Source organism: Phyllobates terribilis, unplaced genomic scaffold (genome assembly GCF_046119375.1).
Source record: "Phyllobates terribilis strain yellow unplaced genomic scaffold, ASM4611937v1 Scaffold_2__4_contigs__length_985480577, whole genome shotgun sequence".
Lineage (NCBI taxonomy): Eukaryota > Metazoa > Chordata > Amphibia > Anura > Dendrobatidae > Phyllobates > Phyllobates terribilis.
The window spans coordinates 338,690,415-338,716,505 of record NW_027362762.1 but is presented as its reverse complement, the minus strand read 5'-3'; the positions used below and the strand labels follow the sequence as shown (position 1 = coordinate 338,716,505).

The 26,091-nt window shown below is 42.4% G+C and overlaps 1 protein-coding gene across 1 annotated transcript in view; it reads right to left on the bottom strand.

The window, feature by feature from the left end:
* CNGA3 (cyclic nucleotide gated channel subunit alpha 3) overlaps nucleotides 1-26,091 on the bottom strand; it is an 82,307-nt gene that overhangs the window by 5,262 nt on the left and 50,954 nt on the right. Inside the window, exons 5-7 of the mRNA XM_073664566.1 lie at nucleotides 19,125-19,280; nucleotides 14,966-15,073; nucleotides 14,780-14,886 (exon numbers count right to left, since the gene is read on the bottom strand). Of these exons, the coding sequence (XP_073520667.1) occupies nucleotides 14,780-14,886; nucleotides 14,966-15,073; nucleotides 19,125-19,280 (371 nt within the window). The remainder of the gene's footprint in view (nucleotides 1-14,779; nucleotides 14,887-14,965; nucleotides 15,074-19,124; nucleotides 19,281-26,091) is intronic.

The window sequence follows — 26,091 nt, the reverse complement described above, 5'->3', positions numbered from 1 at the left end:
AACCCCTGACATTACACAGAGACCCGGCTCCGGGTATTCCCCCACACACGGCCCAGGGGGAGCCTCAACTTTGGCGTAGTCGGCAGGATCGAAACCAACCCGTTATCATCGGGTATTGTGTGCCTAGAGACTGTTTCATTGTATTGATTGTGGCGCCTGCCCCAGAAGAACGGACGCCATTATGTGCGCACCAAAAGACAACAAGAAGCCACCTCCCATCGTGGGCCAGGTCCCAGAATGGCGCCAAAGACAGAGCCCACCCCCAACAGCCATGAGTGCGCCTATAGAGATGTCAATCAACATGGGGGGGCTGCCCCTGAGAGTAACTGTCAGCAGATTGCCCCGGAACCACCCCCAACAGGGGCGGAAGGGAAAGAAAACCAAAGGGCAAGGTGTGGTTTGGATCAGTCTTGGTGGACCACACCCGGAGATGGCGAAGAGCGCCAGCCCCGGTACCCTCATGAGTGGCCTGCTGCAGGCCGAAGTGGCTCCGTACAGCCTCGCAGAGCTGATGGCCCAGCTCCCCGGAGAGGACCCTGACTTCCTCCGGGCTGGGCTGGAGGATTTGGACAGGAGAATGGTCCAGGCACAGAGGGAGGCCATCGCGGGGTGGAAAGAAGAGATGGACCGGCGGGTCGCGACCCGGCAGCAAGTGACGCTGCAAGCACCCGACAGCGTGCCTGCCCCTGAGGATGGAGAAAAACCACCGGAGGCTGAGAGCAGCGCTACCACGGGAGCAGGTAAGGGGGACGCCCCTGTTACCAGCCCTGGCGCCACTAACCTGCCCCTGGACCCTGTCGTGGAGCCGATCGCCCCCGAAGTCGCTGCACCTCCTCCGCTCCCGCCGCCTACACCTAGGCCCCAAGCCCCGAGCATAGCTGCCAGACCACGTCCCACGCCATGCCCCTTGATCCCGGGTGCGGCTGGACGCGGCCCGCCCCAAGCCTGGTCGCAAGGCTTGATGCCCCCGGGTGCCTTCCACCAACTAGCGCCCCTGGTCCCAACGTTACCACCCCTGGGCATGGAATTGTATAGTCAGCTTACCGATCCTGATGGGGAGCCGGTCCCCCTGCTACACGGATGGGTTCGCCCTTGCCACCGGAGGGACCCGTCCGCGGAGGCAAAAGTCCCGCTTCCTCCGCTCCTGCCCGCTCCGCAGCCAATCACCATTCCCCAACTCCCGGATGAAGAGGTCCAAATACAGTGGGATCAGACTGGGGAGGACTTGATGGGGTTCTCGCAAGAGACGCGGGCGGACGCAGCCCGTAGGCGAGAGTTCTGCCACCGAGAGATAGCGCAGCTGGAGAAGAAGCAGGTGCGGCGCCAAAAGCAGGAGCAGCTACAGGCCCGGAGCGCGGAGGAAAAGACCCGAACCTGCCGAGCCCCCCTAGGCTGTACGCGGTCCCAAAGTCTCCGGGATTGTGGTCAGGTTCCACCAGGAGAAGGGGTGGGGGTTCATTCGGGACCCGACCACAAACATAGACCTCTTTGTTAACCGGAGGGATGTGGAAAGTCGCCTGCCCGTGGGTCATCCGAAACGGAATCTGTTCCCGGGGGATCAGGTGTGGTACACCCGACATCGAGGCCTGCGAGGGTGGTACGCCCTCAACGTCCAGCGGGTGGAAGAGGAGCGCTACCTTGAATCCTACTACATGGAGGACCCGGATGGGTCTGAAGAGTACAAGGAGGAGGAACGTCCACAAGGGGGACGCCGCTACTAGAAAGCGGCAGCAGAAACTGTAAATAGTTACCCGTCAGGGTGGAAGAGGAAGAGTCATGCCCGTTTGCGGATTATAAAAAAAAAGTTCACCCGGTTCGGGATTGTTGGCAGTTCGTTTGTTAAAGTTACCCGAAAAGGGTCAGTGAACTATCCGGCTGAGGACTGGGAGCAGCCAACCCTTTCTATCCGGCTGAGGACTGGGAGCAGCCAACCCTTGTAAATAGCTGCACTTCTTAAGGTGCCCCCTATTGGTTTTATAAACTCATACCTCAACAGACACCTGAAGGTGTTTGAAAGTTTACACTTAGTAAAATTGCACCTTGTAGGGTGACATGGACACCTGGTCGCGGCAAGGACTGTGGCCTGTTAAAGAGACTTCGCCGTTGAAATATTGCTGATAATGTTTTATATTTTCTACTTAAAAATGTTTTATATGTGACAAATGTGTTTATGCAAGTGAAAAGAGTTTTATAATGTCTTATGCATGTGAAGAAAGTATTATAATATTTTTGAAAAGAGAAAAGTTTTATGACAAGTAACGATAAAAAAAAAACAAAAAAAAAAACTTTAATTCTGCATGTCTTGAAATCAATTGTCTTTTGCTCTGTTCCAGCCCGCGGACGTGCTGTGATTTACCAGGGGGGAATGTAGAGCCCCGAGGGTTCGGTCGCTACAGAGGTATTGCATCTCACCCAGAGGTGTGATATCTCACTTCCAGGTAAGGATGGAGTGTGGCTCAGGACCCTAACACCCACATGCACTACACCACATTTCCGGGGGACAGGGCGACAATGCTCCCAAGAGTGAGCACAACTGCCCCTGTCCCTGGCTGGAGTGGGGGGAGGGAACACCTAGAAAGGGGGAACCCGGTAGTGTGTGGGCGGGGAGAGTAGATTCTCGGTGCACTGAAAAGTAGGAGTATATAAGGTGGGCACCATCTTAGAGTCAGGGAGAAGAGAGGGGAGAGCAGGGAGAGAATAAGGCAAGGAGCAGGGGCTCTGCGCGGGTTCTGCTCTGCAGGCAGGCCAAGTCTCAAGGCCTGAGCCTGGAGAGAGAAAACTGAAGGAGAGAAACGGAGGAGGCTCCAGTAGTGGAGTGAAGGGACCCCAGGGGTGCGGACCGGCCAGTCGCCACCGTACACCCGCCACTACCAGAGTAGGGGGGTCAGGCCAAGAAAGGGAACCGGATCGCTCATCTAGTGGAGGAGAGCAACTACTCTCAGCTAGTAACCGGAGGCCGTGGCATTGCACATGTTACGGCCCCTCACTACACCCGTTAGGAAGGCACCATATAGGGCCCAGGGAAACGGAACATACGTTTGCCTGCCAAGGTCCAAGGCAGCTGGACAGAAACGTGGTCAATTGTGGGGTACGACGGGCCAGGGAAAGGACACACGAAGGGGGTCCTGAAAAGCATTCCAAAGGTACCTGGGAGTTGGCCGAGCCCCTCACCAGGTGAGCACAGTACGAAGTGGGCAGTTATTACCTGCAGAAGTGGCTTGGAGTGTAAAACTGTGAGTAAAGACCCTGGACTGCATCACTGGACTCTGAGTCATTACTGTTGCTCCCACGCACCATCACTTCCACCATCTGCACTCACTGCCCTGAGGCTATACTCCTCCCGTGGGGAGTTATACTACCCTCTGCTGCGCACACAACATCAGCCTCAGTGGTCTGCCCCGCAGCGGCGGTTCTCAGTGACCACATTCCACGGGTGGCGTAGTCGGACATTTAAACATTAAAAACCGCAAGTAAACAGATCTTCCACTGGTTTGACCACCCTGAGCCAAGGGACCGGGTCGCCGCCACAGAGACTACAACCTCTGACATTACACAGAGACCCGGCTCCGGGTATTCCCCCACACACGGCCCAGTGGGCGCGTCATAAGTACTTGTATAAGAATACAGTAATTAACCAGAGCCAGCATGGGTTTTTAGCAAACAATGCCCTACTCATCTAATTTCCTTTATTGATGGAACCGCTGACTGGGTGGATCAGGGAAATGTGGTAGATATAATATATCTCGATTTTAGCAAAACATTTGATAAAGTGTCTCATACTAACCTTATTGAAAAAATGACCAAGTATGGGATTGACAAGGGTACGGTTAGGTGGATTCATAATTGGCTCAGTGATCGTACTCAAAGAGTGGTAATAAATGGTTGCACATCCAATTGGATGAGAGTTTCAAGTGAGGTACCACAAGGCTCTGTCCTGGCTCTAGTATTTTTCAACATTTTTTTTTATAAATGATCTAGATAAGGGAACTGAAGGTAAAGTAATCAAATTTGCAGATGATGCAAAGTTAGGAGGGATAGCTAACACTAGGGAAGACTGAGAAAAGATTCAGAAGGATCTAGATAAGCTTGAACAATGGGCAGGGACTAATAGAATGGTATTTAACAGGGAGAATGAAAGATTCTATATCTGGGCAAGAAAAATGAAAATTACATCTACAGAATGGGAGGAATAGAGCTAAGCAACAGCATGTGTGAAAAAGACTTGGGTGCACTAATAGATCACAGACTGCACGAGTCCACAGTGTGATTCAGCAGCAAAAATGGCAAACACACTTCTGGGCTGTATTATGAGAAGCATAGAGTCTAGATCACATGAAGTAATTATCCTCCTCTATTCCTCCTTGGTCAGACCTCATCTGGAATACTATGTCCAGTTCTGGGCTCCACATTTTAAAAAAGACATAGAAAAACTGCAGCAAGTTCAGAGAAGAGCTACCAGGAAGGTGAGCAGACAGCAACTATATCCTACGAGGAATGGTTAAAGGAGTTGGGAATGTTTAGCTTGCAAAAAAGAATGCTAGAAGGAGACTTAATAGCTGTCTACAAATATCTGATGGGATGTCACCATATAGAGAGATCATCCTTATTCTCATTTGCACATGGAAACACGAAAAGCAATGGAATTGGGAATGTTTAGCTTGCAAAAGAGAATGCTAGGAGGAGACTCAATAGCTGTCTACAAATATGTGAAGGGATGTCACCATATAGAGAGACCATCCTTATTCTCATTTGCACATGGAAACATGAAATGCACTGGAATGAAACTGAAAGGGAGAAGATACAGATTAGATATTAGAAAAAACTTTTTGCCAGTGAGGGTAATCAATGAGTGGAACAGGCTGCCACGAGAGGTGGCGAGTTCTCCTTCAATGGAAGTCTTCAAACAGAGGCTGGGCAGACATCACTCTGAGATGGTGTGGTGAATCCTGCATTGAGAAGGGGATTGGACACGATGACCCTGGAGGTCCCTTCCAACTCTAACATTCTATGATTCTATGCATTTTTTGCCCTGTTTATTTGAATGTATTTAGTAACATAAACATATATATAAGTCAACAGCAACAAGATAAGATTCCAATTGCTGTCTGTCTTGAAAGTAGATTTCTTACTAATCTTGAAAATAAAAACAATGCCATTCAACAAGATGCAAAAATGTGAACAAAGCCTACCAATATAAAATCTAGATAGCTGTTGGCTGAACAATGGTTTGGCCAATTGATGAGCCAACAGCTATCTCTCTCGACTGCTCCTGAATACACAGTTCCCTAAAAGAGAGCATCTGCGTGACTCCTCTGGCGATGGCTTATCTTACTGAGAACAAAAGTATTAACACTCTGAAATTGGACATGCCATATCCTTATCTCCTTCGTCATCATCTGTTATCATTATTGGGCTATTTTATACTCAAACTTCCTGTCATTCCAGGAAGAAGTTACATCTTTATCATCAGAAGCAGAGTTACAATGACAGATAACAACATTATACAAAGCTGATAACACAGGATGAACCAATAACAATAGGTAACTTCACAGCTGACCCTGTTATCCTCTCCTTCATAATGACCTTTTTACACGCCCATTAGATGCTTCAGTACAAAAGATAGGATCAGAGTCTGTTCATTGTGGTTAAAATGTATGTGTTGTTTCCTGAAATTGGTAGCCTAGCCAGCGTAGATATTGAAAGATTTCTACAAAAAAAATTACATTTAGCCCAAAAATATGATTTATACAATAGTTAATTTTCCCCTTAAACAGGGCAGAGAAAAGAAAACTGGATAATTTTTTGCGTCCTGTTCCATGATGGTAAATTTGCCCAACAAAAAAACTGTACTTTTCAGCAAACTTGATTAAAAAACATGGTGTGAGCATAGCTATATTTCTCCTACACATTTATAAAAAAGAACAAAAGGAACCTTGAGTAAAAATGACATAACAAAAAGAGAAATTTTATTAGGTCAATTTATAAAAACTTACATGAATACATACATGATACATACAGTACAGACCAAAAATTTGGACACACCTTCTCATTTAAAGATTTTTCTGTATTTTCATGACTATGAAAATTGTACATTCACACTGAAGGCATCAAAACTATGAATTAACACATGTGGAATTATATACTTAACAAAAAAGTGTGAAACAACTGAAAATATGTCTTATATTCTAGGTTCTTCAAAGTAGCCACCTTTGGCTTTGATGACTGCTTTGCACACTCTTGGCATTCTCTTGATGAGCTTCAAGAGGTAGTCAACGGATAGTTGGTGAAAAGAAAATTACAATGAACAGCATGCAACTTGAATTTTCAGGGTTGAATGGAGGCATGTTTTAGGATTGTAAAAGTGGTCACATACACACAGTGGTGTTTAGGGGAATCGGTTGTTAAAATTACAGTCGGTTTGCCAAATTAGCAAGAAGCAGTGTCAAATCCAGTACTGAAGACTTGGAGACTGCACATTCAGTAGAAATGTATTTCAGGGCACAAAGTCAGGATGGGGGACATAGGGACCCACGATGGAAGACATAAGGCCCAGGATGGGGGACATTATTAAATAAAGAGGTCAAGGATGGGGGACGTTACAGGAAGGTTCCATGATAGGGGACATTAATACAGGAAGTGGCTCAGGATGATAAACATTATTACAAGAAGGGCCCAAGATGGGGGACATTTTTAAATAAAGGGTCCCAGGATGGGGGACTTTATTACAGGAAGGGGCTGGGAAGGGGGATATTATTAAATAAAATGGGCAAGGATGGGGGACATTATTAAATAAATGGTTTCCAGGATTGGGGAGATTATTAAATAAAGTGGCCCAGTACAGAGGACATTGCAGCAAGGTGCCAGGATGGGAGACATTATTAATAAAAGGGGCAAGGATGAGAGACATTGTTAAATAAATGGTGTCCAGGATAGAGGACATTATTAAATAAAGTGGCCCAGGATGGGGGACATTATTATAGTAGGGAGTCTAGGATATAGGACATTATTACAGGAAGGGGCCAGAATGTTGGAAATTATAACAGAAAGGGGCCAGGACAGAGGACATTATTACAGGATGGGGGACACTATTACAGGAAGGGGGCTAGGATGGAAGACATTATTACAGGAAGGGTCCAGGATGGGAGACATTATTACAGGAAGGGGCTCAGGATGGGGAACATTATTGCAAGAAGGGGCCCAGGATGGAAGACATTATGACAGAAAGGGCCCAGGATGGGGGACATTATTATAGAAATGAGCCAGGATGGATGACGTAATTACTGTATCGGGGCCAGAATGTGGAACATACATTTTTAGTTTATGGTGGCAAGTGGGAGGCAAAATTACTGTAGGGAACAATTAGGGGACATTATTACTGCTGTAATATATTTTACTTTTGAGGATATTGTTTTCTATGGGGGGAAAAAGAGAGGTCCTGTTACTGTGCAAGGTGGCACTATGTCACTTGTTTCTTCATCTAGTGCAGTGTAGAAGTCTGGCAAACAGTGGGGAATGTGATCTAGAAGAAATCAGCTACATAGTGGCTTGCAAAAGTATTCACCTCCCTTGGCTTTTTACCTATTTTGTTATATTACAACCTGTGTTTAAATATTTTTGTAATCCGATGTGTGTGTTATGCATCAGCACTAAATAGTCTAAGTTAGTGAAGTGAAGTGTGAAAAATATAGACATACAGTAAATTAAATGTATGGGATCAAATAACTAAAAATTGGCATGTGCATATGTATTCACCCCTTTTGCAATGAAGCCTCTAAAAATTTCTGGTGCAAGCAATTACCTTCATAAGTCACATGCTTAGTGAAAGGAAGTTCACCTCTGTGTAATCTAAGTATCACATGGTCTGTCAGTATATACACACCTTTTGTGAAAGGCCACAGAGGCTGCAACACCATTAAGCAAGAGGCATCAATAACTAAACAACACCATGAAAACCAAGGCAATCTCTAAACAAGTCAGGGACAAAGCTGTTGAGAAGTACAAGTCAGGGTTGGGGCACCATCAAATTCAATATCATCAAATGGAAAGAACATGGTACCTGCCAAGAGAGGGCCGCCCACCAAAACTCTCAGCCCGGGCAAGTAGGGCATTAATCAGAGAAGCAGCATAGAGACCAAAGGTAACCCTGAAGGAGCTGCAGAGTTCCCAAGCAAAGACTGGAGTATCTGTCCATACAACCACAAAAAGCCGTACACTCCATAGAGGTGGTCTTTATGGAAGAGCAGGCAGAAAAAAGCCTTTACTTACACACAAAAATTGTAAGGCTCATTTTGAGTTTTGCCAAAGACATGTGGGAGACTCCCCAAATGTATGGAGGAAGGTGCCATGGTCAGATGAGGCAAAATTGAACTTTTTGGCCACCAAGATAAAGGCTATGTCTGGCGCCGAACCAACTCATCTCATCATCCCATACCCACAGTGAAACATGGTGGTAGCAGCATCATGCTGTGGGATGTTTTTCGGTAACAGGGATAGAGAAAATGGTCAGAGCCGAGGGGAAGATAGATGGTGCGAAATACAGGGATATTCTTGAGCAAAACCTGTTTGTCTGTCAGTGATTTAAGACTGCGACGAAGGTTCACCTTCCAACAAGACAATGACCCAAAGCATACTGCTAAAGCAACATTCGAGTGGTTTAAGGGGAAACGTGTAAATGTTTTGGAGAAGCTTAGTAAAAGCCCAGACCTTAATTCGATTGAGAATCTGTGGTCAGACTTGAAGATTGCTGTTCACCAGATGAAACCATCTAACTTGAAGGGGCTGGAGCAGTTATGCCTTGAGGAATGGACAAAAATTCCAGTGGCAAGATGTGGAAAGCTCATAGAGACTTATCCAAAGCGACTTGCAGCTGTAATTGCCGCAAAAAGAGGCTCTACTGACTTAAGGGGGTGAATAGTTATGTACACTGAAGTTTTCAGTTATTTTGTCCTATTTGTTGTTTGCTTCACAATACAAAGAAAACCGAATGTTCACAGTTGTAGGCATGTTCTTTACATGAACTGATGCAAACCCTAAAAAAAACAGTAAAATTCCAGGTTTTGAGATAGCAAAACATAAAAAATGCCAAGGGGCATTTTTTGTGCATATTTGGGATGTGGCTGCTGAGGCCAGATATTATGTGCAGCAGACAGTTGAGGTGACAAATGGAAAAGAGATTATCTTTTCAAATTTGAGCAGGTTCCTTTAGTTCTAATCTTCAAAACTTGTAGAAAACCCTTTAATGCTATATACCATACTAAGAATTGATTGACAGTGTGTCTCGAACAACGTGAACTTGACAGAAGTCAATGAGACTATAAATGAAGGTATAGGTGAGGTAAGAAGGGTAAAGCACTTTTACTTTTAGCTACCATTACTTGTATTTTGTGATTGAGAAAAGTGTGCGTGAAAATGAGTGTGGCTATCAAAATGGGTGTTACATTCAAATGGGCATGATTTTTAAATGGGTGTGGTTTCCTAACACAAACAGGGAACCAGTTTTTAAAAATTTGAATCTTACCTCTGGCTATATAGGGCATAAAGCTGATGTAATGAAAGAGGAGAATAATGTTAGAGGGTCAGCTGGGGATCAAAAAGTGGAAATGTACAAACAGGAATAGTGGATTTCAAATGCGCTGCCCATTCCAAAATCCGAGGACAAAGTAATTAAAAATGGAAAGTGTTTTATTGTCAACGCCTTTCAAAGTCAATAATGACTCCTTCCTCAGGACAACCACATGTGAAGTGGCAAAGTTAAATACAAGCAGTAAATACATAAAAAATTTAAATAAGGGCGCCAAACACAAAGGAGTGGGGAAACAGATCACATGTGCTATCAAAATATATTTAAAACATTCCATATAACATTGTTAACTTTCATTTCAATTCAATAATTAAAAAATATATAAGAATATGAAAAAAAAACATGTCTCATTATGTGTCATTTGCATTAAATGTTTCTCTAGAGTGATGTGCTATCACTAAGCTAGTCTTTTTTCTCTCCTTTTTTTCCATATTCTTATGCAATTTTAATTATTGAATTGAAATAAAAAGTGACAATGTTATTTGGAATGTTTTTAATATATCTTGATGCAGAAAGATAGCACATGTGATCTGTTTCCCCATCCCTTTGTGTTTGGTGCCCTTATTTGAATTTTTTCATGTATTTAACCATATGTACAGTATGGAACCTTGCCACTTCACATGTGGTTGGTCCTGAGTAGGGATGGGGGACCTGTGGATGGGTTTGACCGAATTTTATAAAAAAGTTTGGTTCGGGTACCAGAACGGTACCCGAACTTGACCCTGAACCCGAACCCCATTCAATTGAATGGGGAACCCAAACATCCACTGGCTCTGACCGGCGGTAACCTTACTGAAGTCTTTGCCGGTCACAGCTGCTAGTTATTGTGATTTCCACGCTGTCACACAGACAACAGCGTGTGAGCCAGTGGCTGTGACCGGCAGTGAAAAGGTTACTGCTGGTCAGGTGCCAACTGATGACTATTACTGTCATCAGCGTCGCCTGCTCTTGCTGATAGTAGTGAGAGCGGGCGACACTGATGAGAGTATTCACCAGCCAGTGCCTGTGCATAGCGGTAGCTTTACTGCTATCCACAGACGCCGGAGACAAAGAAAATGGACGTGGAATCGGGATTACTTCGTGGGATCATTTCATTAGTGTGGGGGAGTCTTTATTTAAATACATTTTTTTTCTGTGTGTGTATTTATTTATTTTTACTACTGGGTTAGTAATGGGGGTGTCTGACTGACACCTCTCCATTACTAGCCCCAAAAACAATTACCCCAATTGCCACAGCACCAGGTCAATTGGGAGGAGCTGAGGCTAAGTGCCAGAGTTGGTGCATCAAATATGATGCGCCACTTTTGGGATGGCTGTAGGCTGATATTTGTAGGTTGGGAATGGCCTAATAACCATGGGCATTCCCAGTCTGAGAATATCAGCCCTCAGCTGTCTGCTTTACCTTAGCTGGTTGTTAAAAATAGGGGACCCCACGCCGTGTTTTTTTTTCATTTATTTATTACTAATAAATGAATAAATAAATAAATGAAAAATACTAATAAATTAATAAATAAATGAAACGTGGGGTCCCATCTATTTTTAATAACAATCCAAGGGAAAGCAGAAAGCTGTGAATTGGTCTTATTCTTCTCGGAAGGGGACAATATCCATGGACCTTCCCAACGTATTAATATCAGCTTAGAGCTGTCTGCTTTTCCTTTGCTGATTATTAAAAATGGGGGACCCTAAAAAAAAGACGTGGGGTCCCCCCTATTTTTAATAACCAGCTAAGGCAAAGCAGTTGGGGGTTGATATTAATAGGCTGGGAAGGGCCGTAGATATTTTTCTTTTCCCAGCCTAATAATATCAGTCCTCAGCCGCCCCAGAAATCGCACATCCATTGGGTGCGCCAATTCTGGCGCTTAGCCTCGGCTATTCTCGATTGTCCTGGTGCGGTGACAATCAGGGCAATGGGATTGTGGAGTTGATGTTAGCTGTGTAATGTCCGCTGACATCAAGCCCATGGGTTAGTAATGGAGAGGCGCCTACAAAACACCCCCATTACTAACCCAGTAGTTAAAAGACATGAACACACACAGAGAAAAATATTTTAATTATAAAAGCACTCCCCAGCAATTACCCTCTTTTACCCATTTATTAAAAAAAAATTAAAATCCACAGGGCCCGCCGTAATCGGTAATATGGAGGTCTCACGACAATCCTAGCCTTCTTCATCCAGACTGGAGCAGCACCTGGCTTTCTACACGAGACCCAGCTGATGTGAACTGAGGTGACATCAGTAAGGTTATTTCAGTTCACAGCTGCCGGTTTTCACAAGGGCAGGGCCGCTGTGAACTGAGGTAACCTTACTGACGTCACCTCAGTTCACAGCTGCCGACTCTCATGGGGGCAGCGCCACTGTGAACTGAGGTAACCTTACTGATGTCACCTCAGTTCACAGAGGCCGGTTTTCATGAGGACAGCACGAGTGCTGGACTAATGAGTGCCAGAGTGCCAAGTGCCAGACTTGTGGTCGCTCATTATTCTGGCATTCGCGCTGCCCTCGTGAGACCCAACCGCTGTGAATGGAGATAACCTTACTGACGTCATCTCAGTTTACAACAGGGATGTCAAACTCAAACACACAGAGGGCCAAAATTAAAAACTTGGACAAAGTCGCGGGCCAACTACTAAACAGTATAATGGGTCCCACAAAGTTTTCCATACAAAATAATGGGCCCCACATAGTCCTCCATACAGAATAATGGGCCCCACATACTTCTCCATACCGAATAATGGGCCCGACATAGTCCTCCATACAGTATTATAAGCACCATATAGTCCTCCCTACAGAATAATGGCCCCATCTAGGGATGGTGGTTCTGGTGTTGCGAGCCAAATAAAACCACCCTGAGGGCCAGATTTGGCACATGGGCCAGAGTTTGACATATATGGTTTACAGCATTCGAGTCTCGCGTAGTACAGCATCAGACCCAGCAGTGGCTGCTGCTCCAGTCAATGGAGCTGCGATCATCATGGGACCTCCATATTATGAATTACTATGGACCCTGTGGATTATTGTTTTTTTCTGTGATTTTTTTTAATAAATGGGGGAAAGAGGGAAATTGTTGGGGAGTTTTTTTTCAAATATAGATTTTTTTTCAGTTTGTTTTCTTCTCTTTTGACTTACTGGGTTAATAATGGGGTGTCTGATAGATGCCTCTCCATTACTAACCTGTGGACTTGATGTCAATGGACATTACCCAGCTGACATAAACCCCACAATCCCATTACCCTGATTGCCACCAGGGCAATCGGGAAGAGCCAAGGCTAAGAGCCAGAATTGGCGCATCTAATGGATGTGCCATTTCTGGGAGGGCTGAGGGCTGGTCTTTTTAGGCTAGGAAGGGGCCAATATCCATGTACCTTCCCAGCCTATTAATATCAGCCCTCAGCTGTCTGCTTTGCCTTAGCTGGTTATTAAAAATAGGGGGACCCCACATCATTTTCTTTAGGGTCCCCCATTTTTAATGACCAGCAAAGGCAAAGCAGACAGCTGGGGACTGATATTAATTGGCTGGGAAACTCCATGGATATTGGCCCCTTCCTAGAAAAATAAGATCAGCTCATAGATGTCTGCTTTCCCTTGGCTGTTTATTAAAAATAGGGGGAACCCCACATAATTTTTTGTACTTATTTATTAGTATTTTTCATTTATTAGTAATAAATAAATAATTTAAAAAAATGATGTGGGGTCCCCCCTATTTTTGATAACCAGCCAAAGTAAAGCAGACTGCTGGGGGCTGATATTCTCACGTTGGGAAGGTCCATGGATATTTGGCCCTTCCCAGCCTACAAATAGCAGCCTGCAGCAGCCCAAGAAAAGGTGCATCCATTAGATGCGACAATTCTGGTGCTTTGCCTGGCTCTTCCTGCTTGCCCTGGTGCAGTAATATGGAGTAATATTTTGAGGTTGATGTCAGCTGTGTAATGTCTGCTGACATCAAGCCCAAATGTTAGTAATAGGGTGGCGTCTATTAGACATCCCCATTATTATCCCGGTAATTGAATAGTTAAAAAATACAGATACACAGGAAAAAAATACTTTATTTGAATAAAGACTCTCCCATACTCCCTCGTTTACCCATTTATTAATTAAAATAAATCCAGGAAGTTACGATGGTAATATAATAGTGAAATGTCCCATGATGCCCATCAAATCCTATGGAGTCTCGTTGTGATAAAGTTCTCAGAACGCGAATTCATAGTTCACTCGTAGTCAATGGCAGGCACGGAAATTCTCATGCTCCAGCCTGCCGCTGACCATGAGTAACACTATTGACTCTCATTCTCAGAACATTCTCAGAGCGAGGCTCAATAGGGTTACTCGAGGTCAGCGGCAGGCACAAGTGTGAGAATTTCCGCTGATCGCGAGTGAACTATGAACCTGCACTTGTTATCAAGAATAGAGGGACCCCACATCTTATTTTTTTTTATTTTTTTTTTACTTATTGCGCCGGCCAATCACAGCCATGCCAATATTTGGCATGGCTGTGATGGAGCAGGAAGTGCCCAGACCGGAAAAGCTTGTATATTGGCTGCGCTGCAGCCTTTCAACAAGTATTGTTCTGGCTGCTAAACCCGAACAGTAAGACAGACTTCCATGAGAAATCCTTGTTCGGGATCCATGAACGGACACTAGGTGTCCGATATGAGCCTTAAACTTTACTGTTTGGGTTCACCCATCACTAGTCCTAAGGAAGACATCATTATTGACTTTGAAATACATTGACAATAAACCACTTACCATTTTTAATTACTTTGTCCTGGGATCTTGGAATCAGCAGCACATTTGAAATCCACTATTCCTGTTTGTACATTACAACTTTGATCATGTGTGGATGTTCAGCTGCTGTCAGTTAAACCATATTTGTCACCCTTATATTTTACTTTTTTACTCTTGGATAAGACCCTATTGCGCGTTTGCACATTTTTTACAAATAAAGAAGTTTAGAAAGTTCAGAAATGAAAGAATGTGGACGACTGATGTATAGGGCTCTTTTGAGGTCAAGATTCCATTAATAATTTATGTATTAAATACCTACCTACCCACACTTTACAAAGCAAGCTTTATTTAAAGTACCCCCTTTACGAAATGTCTTAATGATATCAAAAACTATTAAAATGGAATGGTATATGTCATTGCAGTTGTAGTGTAGATAACCAATCATTGGCGGTGCTAGTCCTAGAATAACTCACCAGTTCGGAACCTTACTAGCATGTCCATAATGTATACAACATCTGCACTATAATCCAGGACAATCCACAGGATAATGTTATTTTTCTGTAGTTCATCAAAACAGGCTCTATAAACAGAGAAAAAAAAATACCAGTTGTCAGTATGACTGAAGCGAATGAGCGACAGGTGACATCTGCTATACTTACCTGCAAACTAGAAAGCACCAGTTATACATCACAGGTACAAAGATGATTGATAGCCATCTGTAGTAGAAGTTACTGGCTGGATCAACTATGAAGACTTCTTTTTTCTTTCTATAATTAAATAATGCAAGTATTAAAAGTACATCAGAGAACAAGAAATGCTACAAGCATGAGCAAAGAGACATTGGCAGTCAGTAAACTGTTTTACCTTTACGTATCTGTCAATGAGGGTCATATGAAGAACTCTAGAGAGGAGCAAAAGCGCACACAACAGGGCAGCACCGTTTAAAAAGAACCCCACTGAAGGGTTGCATTCACCTGGATGTGTTGTGTGAAGGCACAACATCTGTTTAATTGCGAATATCCACTGCTGCTGCCCCGTGGCTGAAGGAGATATCTTCCAGATGTGTATTTACCAGATTGGAGAATCACGTTAGTCGGGCTGCGCAGCAAGAAATGAGGAGCCTTTGAGCTTCAGATAAGTTTTTTATTAGTACTAACACGTTTTGTCGCTGGATTAGTGCATTTCTCAAGGTAAAAAAAAAAAACATTTTGGTCCTTTGACCTTGAGAAAGGTGCCGGGACAGCACCGAAATGTGTTGGTACTAATAAAAGCCTTATGTGAAACTTCAAGGCTCCTCCTTTCCCTCAGCGCAGCTCGCCTGAGCTGATTATGTCCATTCTGGCAAATGAGGGAATATAAAACAATTACCAACTTGAAATGGGAAATATCAGACTCATGGATCAGGATGGATTCCTGGATCAGAATGCTTATTTTTAGTTATTTTAGTAAAAATATTCCATCACATTATTTCTATTACCAAGAAAGAAATATTTCTATTAATAATAAGCATCTTTTATAAGATTAAATGCATCAACAATTTAAAAGTTGTGGACACTTGTTTATATTGTTAATATTGTTTATTTGTTTCCTGAATGCAATATTATGAAACTTTCTAAACAGTCTTCAGTAAAAATTTCCTATCCTTTTGTTGTTCTAGAGTCAGTGCAACTCCTTCACATATATGGTTGTCCTTTTGCTTCTGACAAAAAGTCTGACAGCACTCTGCTCCCAGCTGTGCCAGCACTCTGAGAAAATGAAGAATGCTTGGAGGGAAGCATCTAAGTCTTCATTGAGGGCAGATCAAATATGATGTAGATAGGGAGAAAAAATATACACACTTCAGGGGAAGGTGATGAATCACATAGGCAGTGTATGAGCATATAGAGAACCCATGACAGACTGTGCAGGTGGGCAGGGAGTAATGACACACTTCTCTTCATGAGTGTCTGTGAGCATAAGAAAGAACTCTTGTGGGTTCTGGAAAGGCTAAAATTGTAAAGAAATGAAACTGATGTATGTAAAAGGAGGCAGCACCAGCAACCACTAACATAACTAAAAAACACATATGAAAAAAATACTTTTCATGTTAAAGATGTCCATTGTATTTAATCTCTATATAGAGTGTAAAGGAATAGATTTACGTTCCAACCCCTACTTGACACTAGAAATCTGATGGCATCAGCACCTTTGTGTGTATATTCTCTTTAGAATATTTCATTTTTACAATTTATACAACCTACAATAAATTGCTAAATTAAAATAATATGTTGAATTTGTACAATTTGACTCCTATAATAGATAGCAAAATTAAAAGAATATATTTAAAAAACAAACCTTTTCCATATTTCCTCATATGATTGATATAAATGGAGCCACTCTGATCTAACAATGAGTATGTAGTACGTACATGCGAAATACAGTGAAATAAAAATGTAAGCAGCAAATGAAGTGCAGAGAGTAACGGCACTATTCCAAATAGAAAGCATTGTTTTGAACAAAGTAAGCTAATGCATGTACCCCATTATTGCTTCTTTTTCTCTTCTTCTTACTATACACTGGGTCATATTTATTTTGATGGAAAAAAAAATATTTACAGTAATTTTTCTGACTAAAGGTCAATACAGTTTTATTGTGGTATTCCAGCATTTGTATCTCTCCCTTTATCCCGCTAAAGCAGGGGAAAAAGTGGAGAAGAGAAGCGTGCTGGTCATACAGGTTTAATTCCTTTACTCGGTACATTTTCATGGAAACATTTTCAGGGTGGCATCACACAGTTTTCTTTTCAGCCAGATGATAACTGCAAGTTAAACACACTTGCAACAGAGAATTTTTATGGATTTCTTGGGAGTGGTGTCAGTAGAATTTTTTCAAAATACAGCATGTTTCAGGTGTGGCATTTTTACCAAACATGTTCTCATAGACTTCACTACAGGACTTTAAGGGGTGTTCTCAAGTTTAAAAGTTATTCCCTATTCAATGGATAGGGGATAACTTTCCGATCACTGGGGGACCAACCGCCAAGGCCCCCCACTGATAGGAAGAGCTGAAGAGCCCAGACTGAATGGAACGGAGGTCAATCATGTGCACTGCCTTTCCATTCATTCTAATGGGAGCACCAGCAGCCAAGCACTGCGCTTGGCAATCATTGGCGCTCCCATTAAGAATGAATGGATCAGTAGTACACATGATCGACCATAGCTCCATTCATATGGGGCATTTCAGAGCTACAGTTCTTGGGATTGATGGGCGCCAAGGCTGTTGGTTGGATGCTGGAATTGGTGGGGGCACTGGCTGTCGGACCCCCAATGACTGGAAAGTTATCCCCTATCCTGACCCACTATGCATGTGGTTCTTTTCTTATACATTTTCCCTAACTCCTTGATGTAGCCCTGGCATTATGTGGAATATGTTACTTTGACAGGGGTATTCTCAAGTTGTCTTTTAAGCAGTTCAGAGCAATGCAATCTCCTTACAGTTTCCGTACTTCCTGGTTTCTAGCATGGCGGGCTCTCCTCCTTGAGTGACAGTTCTGGTGAGCAGAACTGTAGCTTTAGTAGAACTATAAAACTCAGTACTGCTGCTATAACACATTCAGCTATTAGTGGTTTGTTCTGCAGTCTTCACTGTTATCCATGCATTTACACATAGAGATAACCAGATATTTGAACAAGCACACAGGACATAGAGAGCAGAAAGTCGTGATTAGAAGATCTGCTGTGAAAGCTGATGGGCTGGTGATTTATAAATGTGTCTCTTCAGAAGATGAAAGGAAGAAGAGGGAGGTGACCAGATAACTGCTGTATAGAAATTAACAGGCTGGAGAGAGCTGACTGGGATGTTCAGAGTTAATCCCTCTCCTGGAATGTAACTATGGGCTCTATGGAAACGAGCTGTACACTATAACAGAGAAAATCTCTCCTTGCAGGAGAATGACAGCAGGTGGAAAAAGCAAGTCAATTGCACACTTGCTTTTTTTTATGTTATCTAACTAATTAAAGCAATTTAAAGAGAACCTGATAGTTGATACATGCTGCCCGATCCAGGGGCAGCATGTATTAGGCACCGGCTATAAAAACTCAGCCAGGTACGTTTGAATTTGAGAAAAACATACATTCAAAGAGCCCAGGGACAGCGCAGTGCTAGAGACTAGTGGGACAGGCGGGTCCCGAGAGACTTACCTTGGATTGATAGGTTTCTGCCTTTGTGCGCATATAAGGAGAGACTTGTCACTCCAGAACATCGGGCAAGGAGGGAGAACCCATCGGGACTCATCTATCCGATTAGTCTCTAACTCTGCTTGGCCCCCAGCAGATATTAAAATACGTTTTTGCCTGAAATGCCACAGCGTTTCAGAGTCAAACATAACTAGCTGAGATCATACAGCCAGTGCCTGATACATGCTACCCCTAGATCGGGCAGCATGTATCAGCTGTCAGGTTCACTTTAAGAACTTGAGTACACCCCTTTAAGTTGATGGTTTAAGGCCCCCCATGTGTCAAGCTGACCACCTCTGGTTTATGGTATAGTATATAAACTGTAATCCATTTGTAATTTCCTATACATTGAAAATGTTATCATATTTTTCTGTGTAATTGCTTAAATCATAACAAAAAAATTTCTTATGTTATATTTTAAAATGATTATTCCAAAAATATTGGACTTTTTATGTGAACATGGAAAAACATGTTGTGCCAATGCATAGACCTTAGTAAGCAAACAGGTAAAGTAAAAACTCCATGCAAATCATGCATATAAATCCCATTCCCAACAAGCATGATCTTCATATCAATCTGCAGCAGCACAATTCTCAGTACTTACTCTGGTTCCTTTTTATCATCCTTTTTTTCTTCCTTCTTTTCTTCTTTCTTTTCTTCTTTCTTTTCTTCCTTTTTTTCTTTTTCCTTTTTTTCTTCATCTTTGTCTTCCTTTTTTTGCTCTTTGTTCTCTTTGGCAGCATTCTGATCATTCTTTTTACTGTTTAATACAGTCACATGGAAAGTGGAAAGAGCCCTTTCAGAGAAGAGAATAGCACAGCCACAAGAGCGAGCAGCCTAGTTTCTGCTGTATGAATTTGTGACCATTTTTTTTTTCAGACAATATTCCGATTGTGAATTTCAAATAATTGGATTATTTGTGCGACTTGTGTGATGCAGAAATATCATTAATTTAGTAAAATAGGTAAATTAGATGATTAAGATGCTTGATATATTATTCTAGTTTGATATGCTAGTTTTTACATTTAATATGGCTAGAAATACTGATTTGGGCATGTTACTATGTTATTATATACAAAAAGCCTTAAGTCAAGTTACTAAACATATTATTTGTAATAAAATTAGATTTTATTAGATATTACTATATATAGTAATGAAAAAAATAAGTACATCCTCTTTGAATTCCATGGTTTCATCAATTAGTACATAGTACTGTTTTTCAGAAGGTCTTAAAATTAATTAAATACAACCTCAGATGAATGCCACATGACAATTTACAATGCGTAATTAATTATTTACCAAAAACTAGGCTAAAATGCAGAAGCATTGTGTGAAAAATTAAGTACATCTCATGCAGCAATAATATGAAGTAATTGTTTTCTGTATGACTTCATCAGTCTCTCACATTATTCTGGAGGAATTTTGGCCTACTCTTCTTTACAACATTAATTAATTTCTTCTAGGTTTATAAGCATTCATTTATACACGGCTGTCTTATAGTCCCACCACAGGATGCTAATTGGGATGAGGTCAGGATTGTGACTGGGCCATTGCATCACCCTTTTTTTTTTTTCTTTTCAGCCATTCTGATACAGATTTGCTGGCCTTTAGAGTCTGAGCTGTAGCTCCTGGGTTTGCATTTTCTCTGAGTATTCCATGTTTTGACTTTGGAGTGAATTTAATGGGACATCCACTCCTGAAAGGATTGTCAACTGTCTCAAATGTTTTTCCCCTTATGAATAATAATTTTCACTGTAGAATGATGGAATCTAAATTGTTTTGAAATGGCTTTTTAACCCTTCCCAATCCGTGGTAACACCTACCTGAATGCTCCAAACCAGTACAATTCAACTTTTAAAGAAGTAGTCATACTTTATGATGAACAATTATTCAATAGTATGTTATTAATAGCACTTGGCAGCTACTTAACAACTTAATTCCCATGAAAACAGTAAGGGTGTAGTTTTCACACACTACTTCTACGTTTTTGCCTAATTTTTCTTTAAATAATTACATGGTGTAATTTGTTGTTTCATCTGAGATTGAATTTCCTTTTTTTTAGACGATTTAAAGACCAGAATTTTTTTTATTATGTCTTTCTTGATACGTAAAGTCATAGAATTCAAAACAGTGTACATATTTTTATGACTATATATATATCCTATTGTTACCAAAAATTACAACTTAAAGGGCGTCTATCAGCACAAAATGACTGTTAAATGATTGCTAAAACCAAGCATGGGTGCTCAGTGCACCCTTAGTGTAGCCAAACAGTTCAGCGCACTTTCCCGCCTACTTGTTTTTCATCTATCTCTGTCACCTCTTCCTTGATTGACAGCTATAGTTTTACAGGAGCTAGAGAGGGACAGTGATAGACGGAAAACAAGTAGGTAGGAAAGTGCTGTTTACAGTTTGGCCACTTCGAAGGGTGCACCAAGCGCCTGTCTTGACTTCACAGTCATTTTTTTGCGTACAGACTCCCTTTAAATCAATCAGTAAGTGTCAATGTAAGTTGTCTATGAGAGCGAAATCAGTGCTTGCATAATAGACAAGCAGATTATGGTGAAATGTCTGGCCTTGCGTCTTCCACAGAAATAAGATCAATACATGTGGTTGTACACTACGTATTTTAATATGATGATGCTGCTGGTTAATGTGGGTTGAAACGTGACTGCACAAACTGTATTTTTATAGTGACTATGTGGTTATAAAACATAAGCTGAGTAAGTTTACTTGATTGAATGGTTGATGGGCACAATTCTTACAAACAAAATTAAAACAAGAATAAAATAATATACAAAGGAGATGACACAAGGGTCACTATACAGGGAGGCCGGACACAAGACATCTATTTATTGTAAAAGGGATAACTTGGAATTCTACACTACCATTGTCCACATCTATAGTTAGAGGTGTAAGAATAACTCCACATCTCATCACAACTATTACAAAAGACTTCAAGGGATTTTCTTCTACAGAATAACTTACTCATCAGTATTGTTGTTGTTGTTGATATTGAACTCGGCAAGAACCCAATGACTGAAATAACATTAAATAATAAAACATAATCAAACTATTTCCTAGTACAAGTAAAATAGTAGATTTAGTGATACCTGGTAAACTTACTGCATGGTCATTGGGGCACTCTGGGGGGCATTAGGTGTTCACAATTCCTAACTGAGGCACTTAGGCTATGTTCACGCAACATGTTCTTTTTTGCGTCAATTTTCGGCAGCAAAACCTGATCTTCAAGGGCATTTTGCTCAGGATTTTATAGTATTTTATTTTTTTTTGCTTTCCTGCTCTGGATACCATCATAATTACTTTGCAATCTCAATAACACTGAGGAGAATGCCCACTGCCTATGCTTACGTTTATTTTACCTGTGATTGCATCTGACCAGTACCAAATTCTTATGTTTGTTCTGTAGCGGTGAATTTAATTTAAAAAGTAAACAAATTCATCCAGGAACCGTATGTTGCTTTGGTGCATGTGGGGAGGAGGAATAAGTGTTTGTCTCCCTTATTATTTAAGACCTTAGCAACGCACCTAGTATTTTGTTTTTTCTTTATTTTTTTTACTAACAAAGTTTGGGTGCATTTTACAATTCACTGCATCCTGGCTGGAATCACACATGCTGCTTTTCTGCCGTTCTTGACATGGTTTTACTAGCCAAAACCAGAAGTAGATACTAAAGGAAGCAAAAGTATAAAGCAAACCTTATATTCCTACTCTCTTTCGTAACCTCCCCTGTGTTTAAATAAAAAAAAAACTTTAAAGGAGTTTTCCCATGAACAAAAGTTAATTTTATAGATTGGCTGTGTCTGACCGTATACGGTAGGACACAGACAATTTTTGAAACAAACTTTTGTTCATGGGAAAACCCCTTTAAAGAAGTTGGCCACAACTTTTTATTATGCCCCCAATGTATCCCCCCGGGGCCCATAACGGTTTTTGTAATTACCTTCTGCTGCAGTTTCTGCCTGTGAGTGGCAGTATCGGTGTCCGCTCACAGGCATGACGTGACCCCCCACTGATGTCATGTCAAGGGAGGCGTGACATCAGTGACGCGGTCCCCGCGGTGGATGCTGGGCTGTGGGTGGGGTTACCCCGCGGGTCACACCCAGCTTCCACCACTCGCTTTCCCAATGAATGAGGAGAGGCAGAGCGCTAGGTGGATGCGCACGGGGTAACCCCACCCACAGCCCAGCATCCACAGTGGAATGCAGAAGAGAGACCCTCGGCTGCATCCAGAATCATGACGTGACATCAGCGGATGTCAGAGCCGGCTGCAGCCGGGGGTCACGTGATGCCTGTGAGCGGCCAGTGATAGCGCCGCTCACAGGCAGTAACTGCAACAGAAGGTAATTACAAAAAGTCTTAGGGGCCCCGGGGGATACATAGTGGGGGGAATAGTGGACAAATCCTTTAAGCGATAAAAATAATTTAGCTAATCATTGATAATGCACTGCATATGATACCACTGCAATACTATTTCATAAATACTATAGTCTTATTACTGCCCAAATGATTAAAAAGTAACCATCATTTTAATTTTTATTTCATAAGTCAAGAGTACACATGAAAATAGGAAACTTTGTAAAATATTTTGATAAAGAAATATTTCTTCTCTTGGACTGATCATTCCTTATTAAAAGTGTCAATTCACCGGTAAAAGCAGTCTTCAGTGAATACAGACTTTCTCATTACAGAGATAGCAGATGGCAGTTAGTGTTCATAAAGTTCTATGGAAAACTGTAACTGTCGCTTAAGGAGAACTTGCAGCAGAATGTCTGTCTGAACCAGCTCCCCCCTCCCTCTACATAGAATTTTCAAATCACCAACTGTCATCTCTAAGTAATGGGAAATTCTGTCTTCACTGAATACAGATTTTACAGACATTACCCATGAATTAAGAGTGAATGATCAATCCAGGAGGAGAAAAAAAGCAGCTTTCTCTGATAGGATATATTACAAAATTGCTTATTTTCATGTGTACTGTTGATTTACATAATAAGATTTTTAAATGCAGGTTACTTTTCAATTTCTATGGCTGTCTGGTTTTGGTGCTCTTTTATATGCAATGGTCCAATAAAGCTGATCATAGATATTTTCTTTTACAATATACCAATTCTAGCTATTGAAATAAATTTATGTCTATTAACTGCCCTCCATCTGTTCAGACAAAATATGACCTTGGAAGGTTTTTGACGCACAGAAAAGCTATGAAGGTGGATAAATATGGCGCATACAATGCATTTAGAACATAGACACCAATCTATTATACTTATATTCTTGTGGTGAAAAGATAACATGATGGATTTATTGCTATTTCCATCCTGATCTAATTAGTTGAGGCAATTATTACAAAAACAGCTGCATGTTACCTGCATAATGGTTTTGTACATGACCTTTAGGGTACGATTACAATGGCGTATGTTCTCTCATGCGAGAGAATCTGGCCGATTATGTTAATGACACTCGGCTCAAACTCCGTCAGCGTTTGAGCCGAGTGTCATCTGAGTGTGCTCCGATTCTCTTGCATGAGACAATTTTGTGGCAGGTGTAGAGAAGATGGAGAACTTAATTACTCCATCTTCTCCATTGTCTCTGTGAGTGTACATCGAACTGCACTCAGATGAAACAGACTTGTATGGGTGTGAGTGGTCCGATTTCTGGAGCCACTCGCAGCATACTACAATTGTTTTCACATACCGAATCACCATGAGAAAAAATCCCAGATCTGCACTGCCCCAGAGTATAACATTGGGCCGAGTGCTATCTGATAAAACGTCGGCTGGCACTCGGCCGTGTTATACGCCAGTGTGAGCGAGCCCTTAGATTGTATTACATTCCATTGGTCAAAAGTTGCTGAAGCAATGGCAATAACCACTCATGTGCCAGTCTATGGTTGTAGGTTTAGTGTCTGTATCATTTATAAAATCATTTATTAGATTAGGATTAGTTTTATAAGAAATAAAGACATTATTACTATTAATAGCTATAACCTATAGATAAAGAAAGACAGCATTGTCCGTACACCATACTTTTAACCCCTTGAAGACCTGCCTACTTTGGGCAGTACTCAAAATTTGCCAAAGTGAAGGGATCATTAATAAATTAAGTGTTACATACCCCATATGTCCCCATAACTCCAGTCATAGTATTCCAAATCATTTTAGCCTGTCAGTATTAGACCGACAGAAAACCCATTGGGCAGATATGAATCGCAGTCCTGGCAACCTTGTTAACCCATTTGTGCTCTGTGGCATTTAAGGGGTGCAGCATCTAAGGGGGTAAGCTGTCCAGATCAAAGGAAACCTGTCACCAGTTTTTGAGTCATTGAACAAATGCCACCACCTTTATCTGCTCCTGTACTGCATTCTAAAAATGTATCTATCATCTCCTGACTCCTCCTGTATAAAAATAACATTTTAATTGCTCTGGCGCTGTATTAAATGAGGATGGTGCAGTCCGATAGGGTGTCCTCCCTGCAGCATCTCTTCCTCCTCTCTGCTTGTAATCGCTGACCTTCATCTTTGATTGATGTGGATGACACGTTCTGTGTCATTCACATAGCGAAATCAAATCTCGCGCTTGCGCAGTAGCCTCGCAGGCCCGTATAGGCATACTTTGTAGAATGCAACACAGGAGCAGATAAAGGTGGTGGTATTTGTTTAGAGACTCAAAACTGGTGACAGTTTCCCTTAAGAGATGCAGCAGGAATCCAGGTTTGTGTAAGAGTGACAGTGTCCAAGCAATTAGAGTGCCATAGTAGTATGGCACAGGTCTGAAACCAGTGGCGTACCGCCAATGGCGGCAGACCACGCCAATGCTATGGGGCCCGTGGCCGGAGGGGGCCCGTGAGGGCCCCAAGCAGAGTGGGAACGAGGAGGATAGGTGAGTAGGAGGTTGCGGCGGCAGAGGAGCGGGTTGCGGCAGTGGAGGAGCGGGGCACACGCTGTAGCCGCTGCTGCAGCTACCACGTGTGCCCGCTGCTAAAGGGACATGAATATTCCCTCTTCTCCACTCCCATGGGCGTGGAGAAGACGGAATATTCATTCTCCTTAGTAGCAGGCACGGAAGAGCGCTGAGCCCCGGCTCCTGCTGTCAGTGCCCGCTGCTAAAGAGAAAGCATATTCACGCTTCTCCACGCCCATAGTCCCGGCGTGGAGAGGAGTGAATGTGCTGGCAGCAGGTCACCTCGGCTTCTCAGAGCGCGCGCTGCTCAGATGCCGACATGAGCTGCTGCAGACAGGACTCAGCACTGGAGAAGAGGTGAGGAAGGAAGGTGAGTATAAGTGTTTATTGTTTTATGTGTGCAGTGATTGGGGGGATGTGGAAGCCACACATACCAGGATACTTGGATTGAAGAGGCCACACATACCAGGAATGGGGGATTGAGGAGGCCACACATACCAGGATTTGGGGATTGAGGAGGCCACACATACCAGGATTTGGGGATTGAGGAGGCCACACATACCAGGATTTGGGGATTGAGGAGGCCACACATACCAGGATTTGGGGATTGAGGAGGCCACACATACCAGGATTTGGGGATTGAGGAGGCC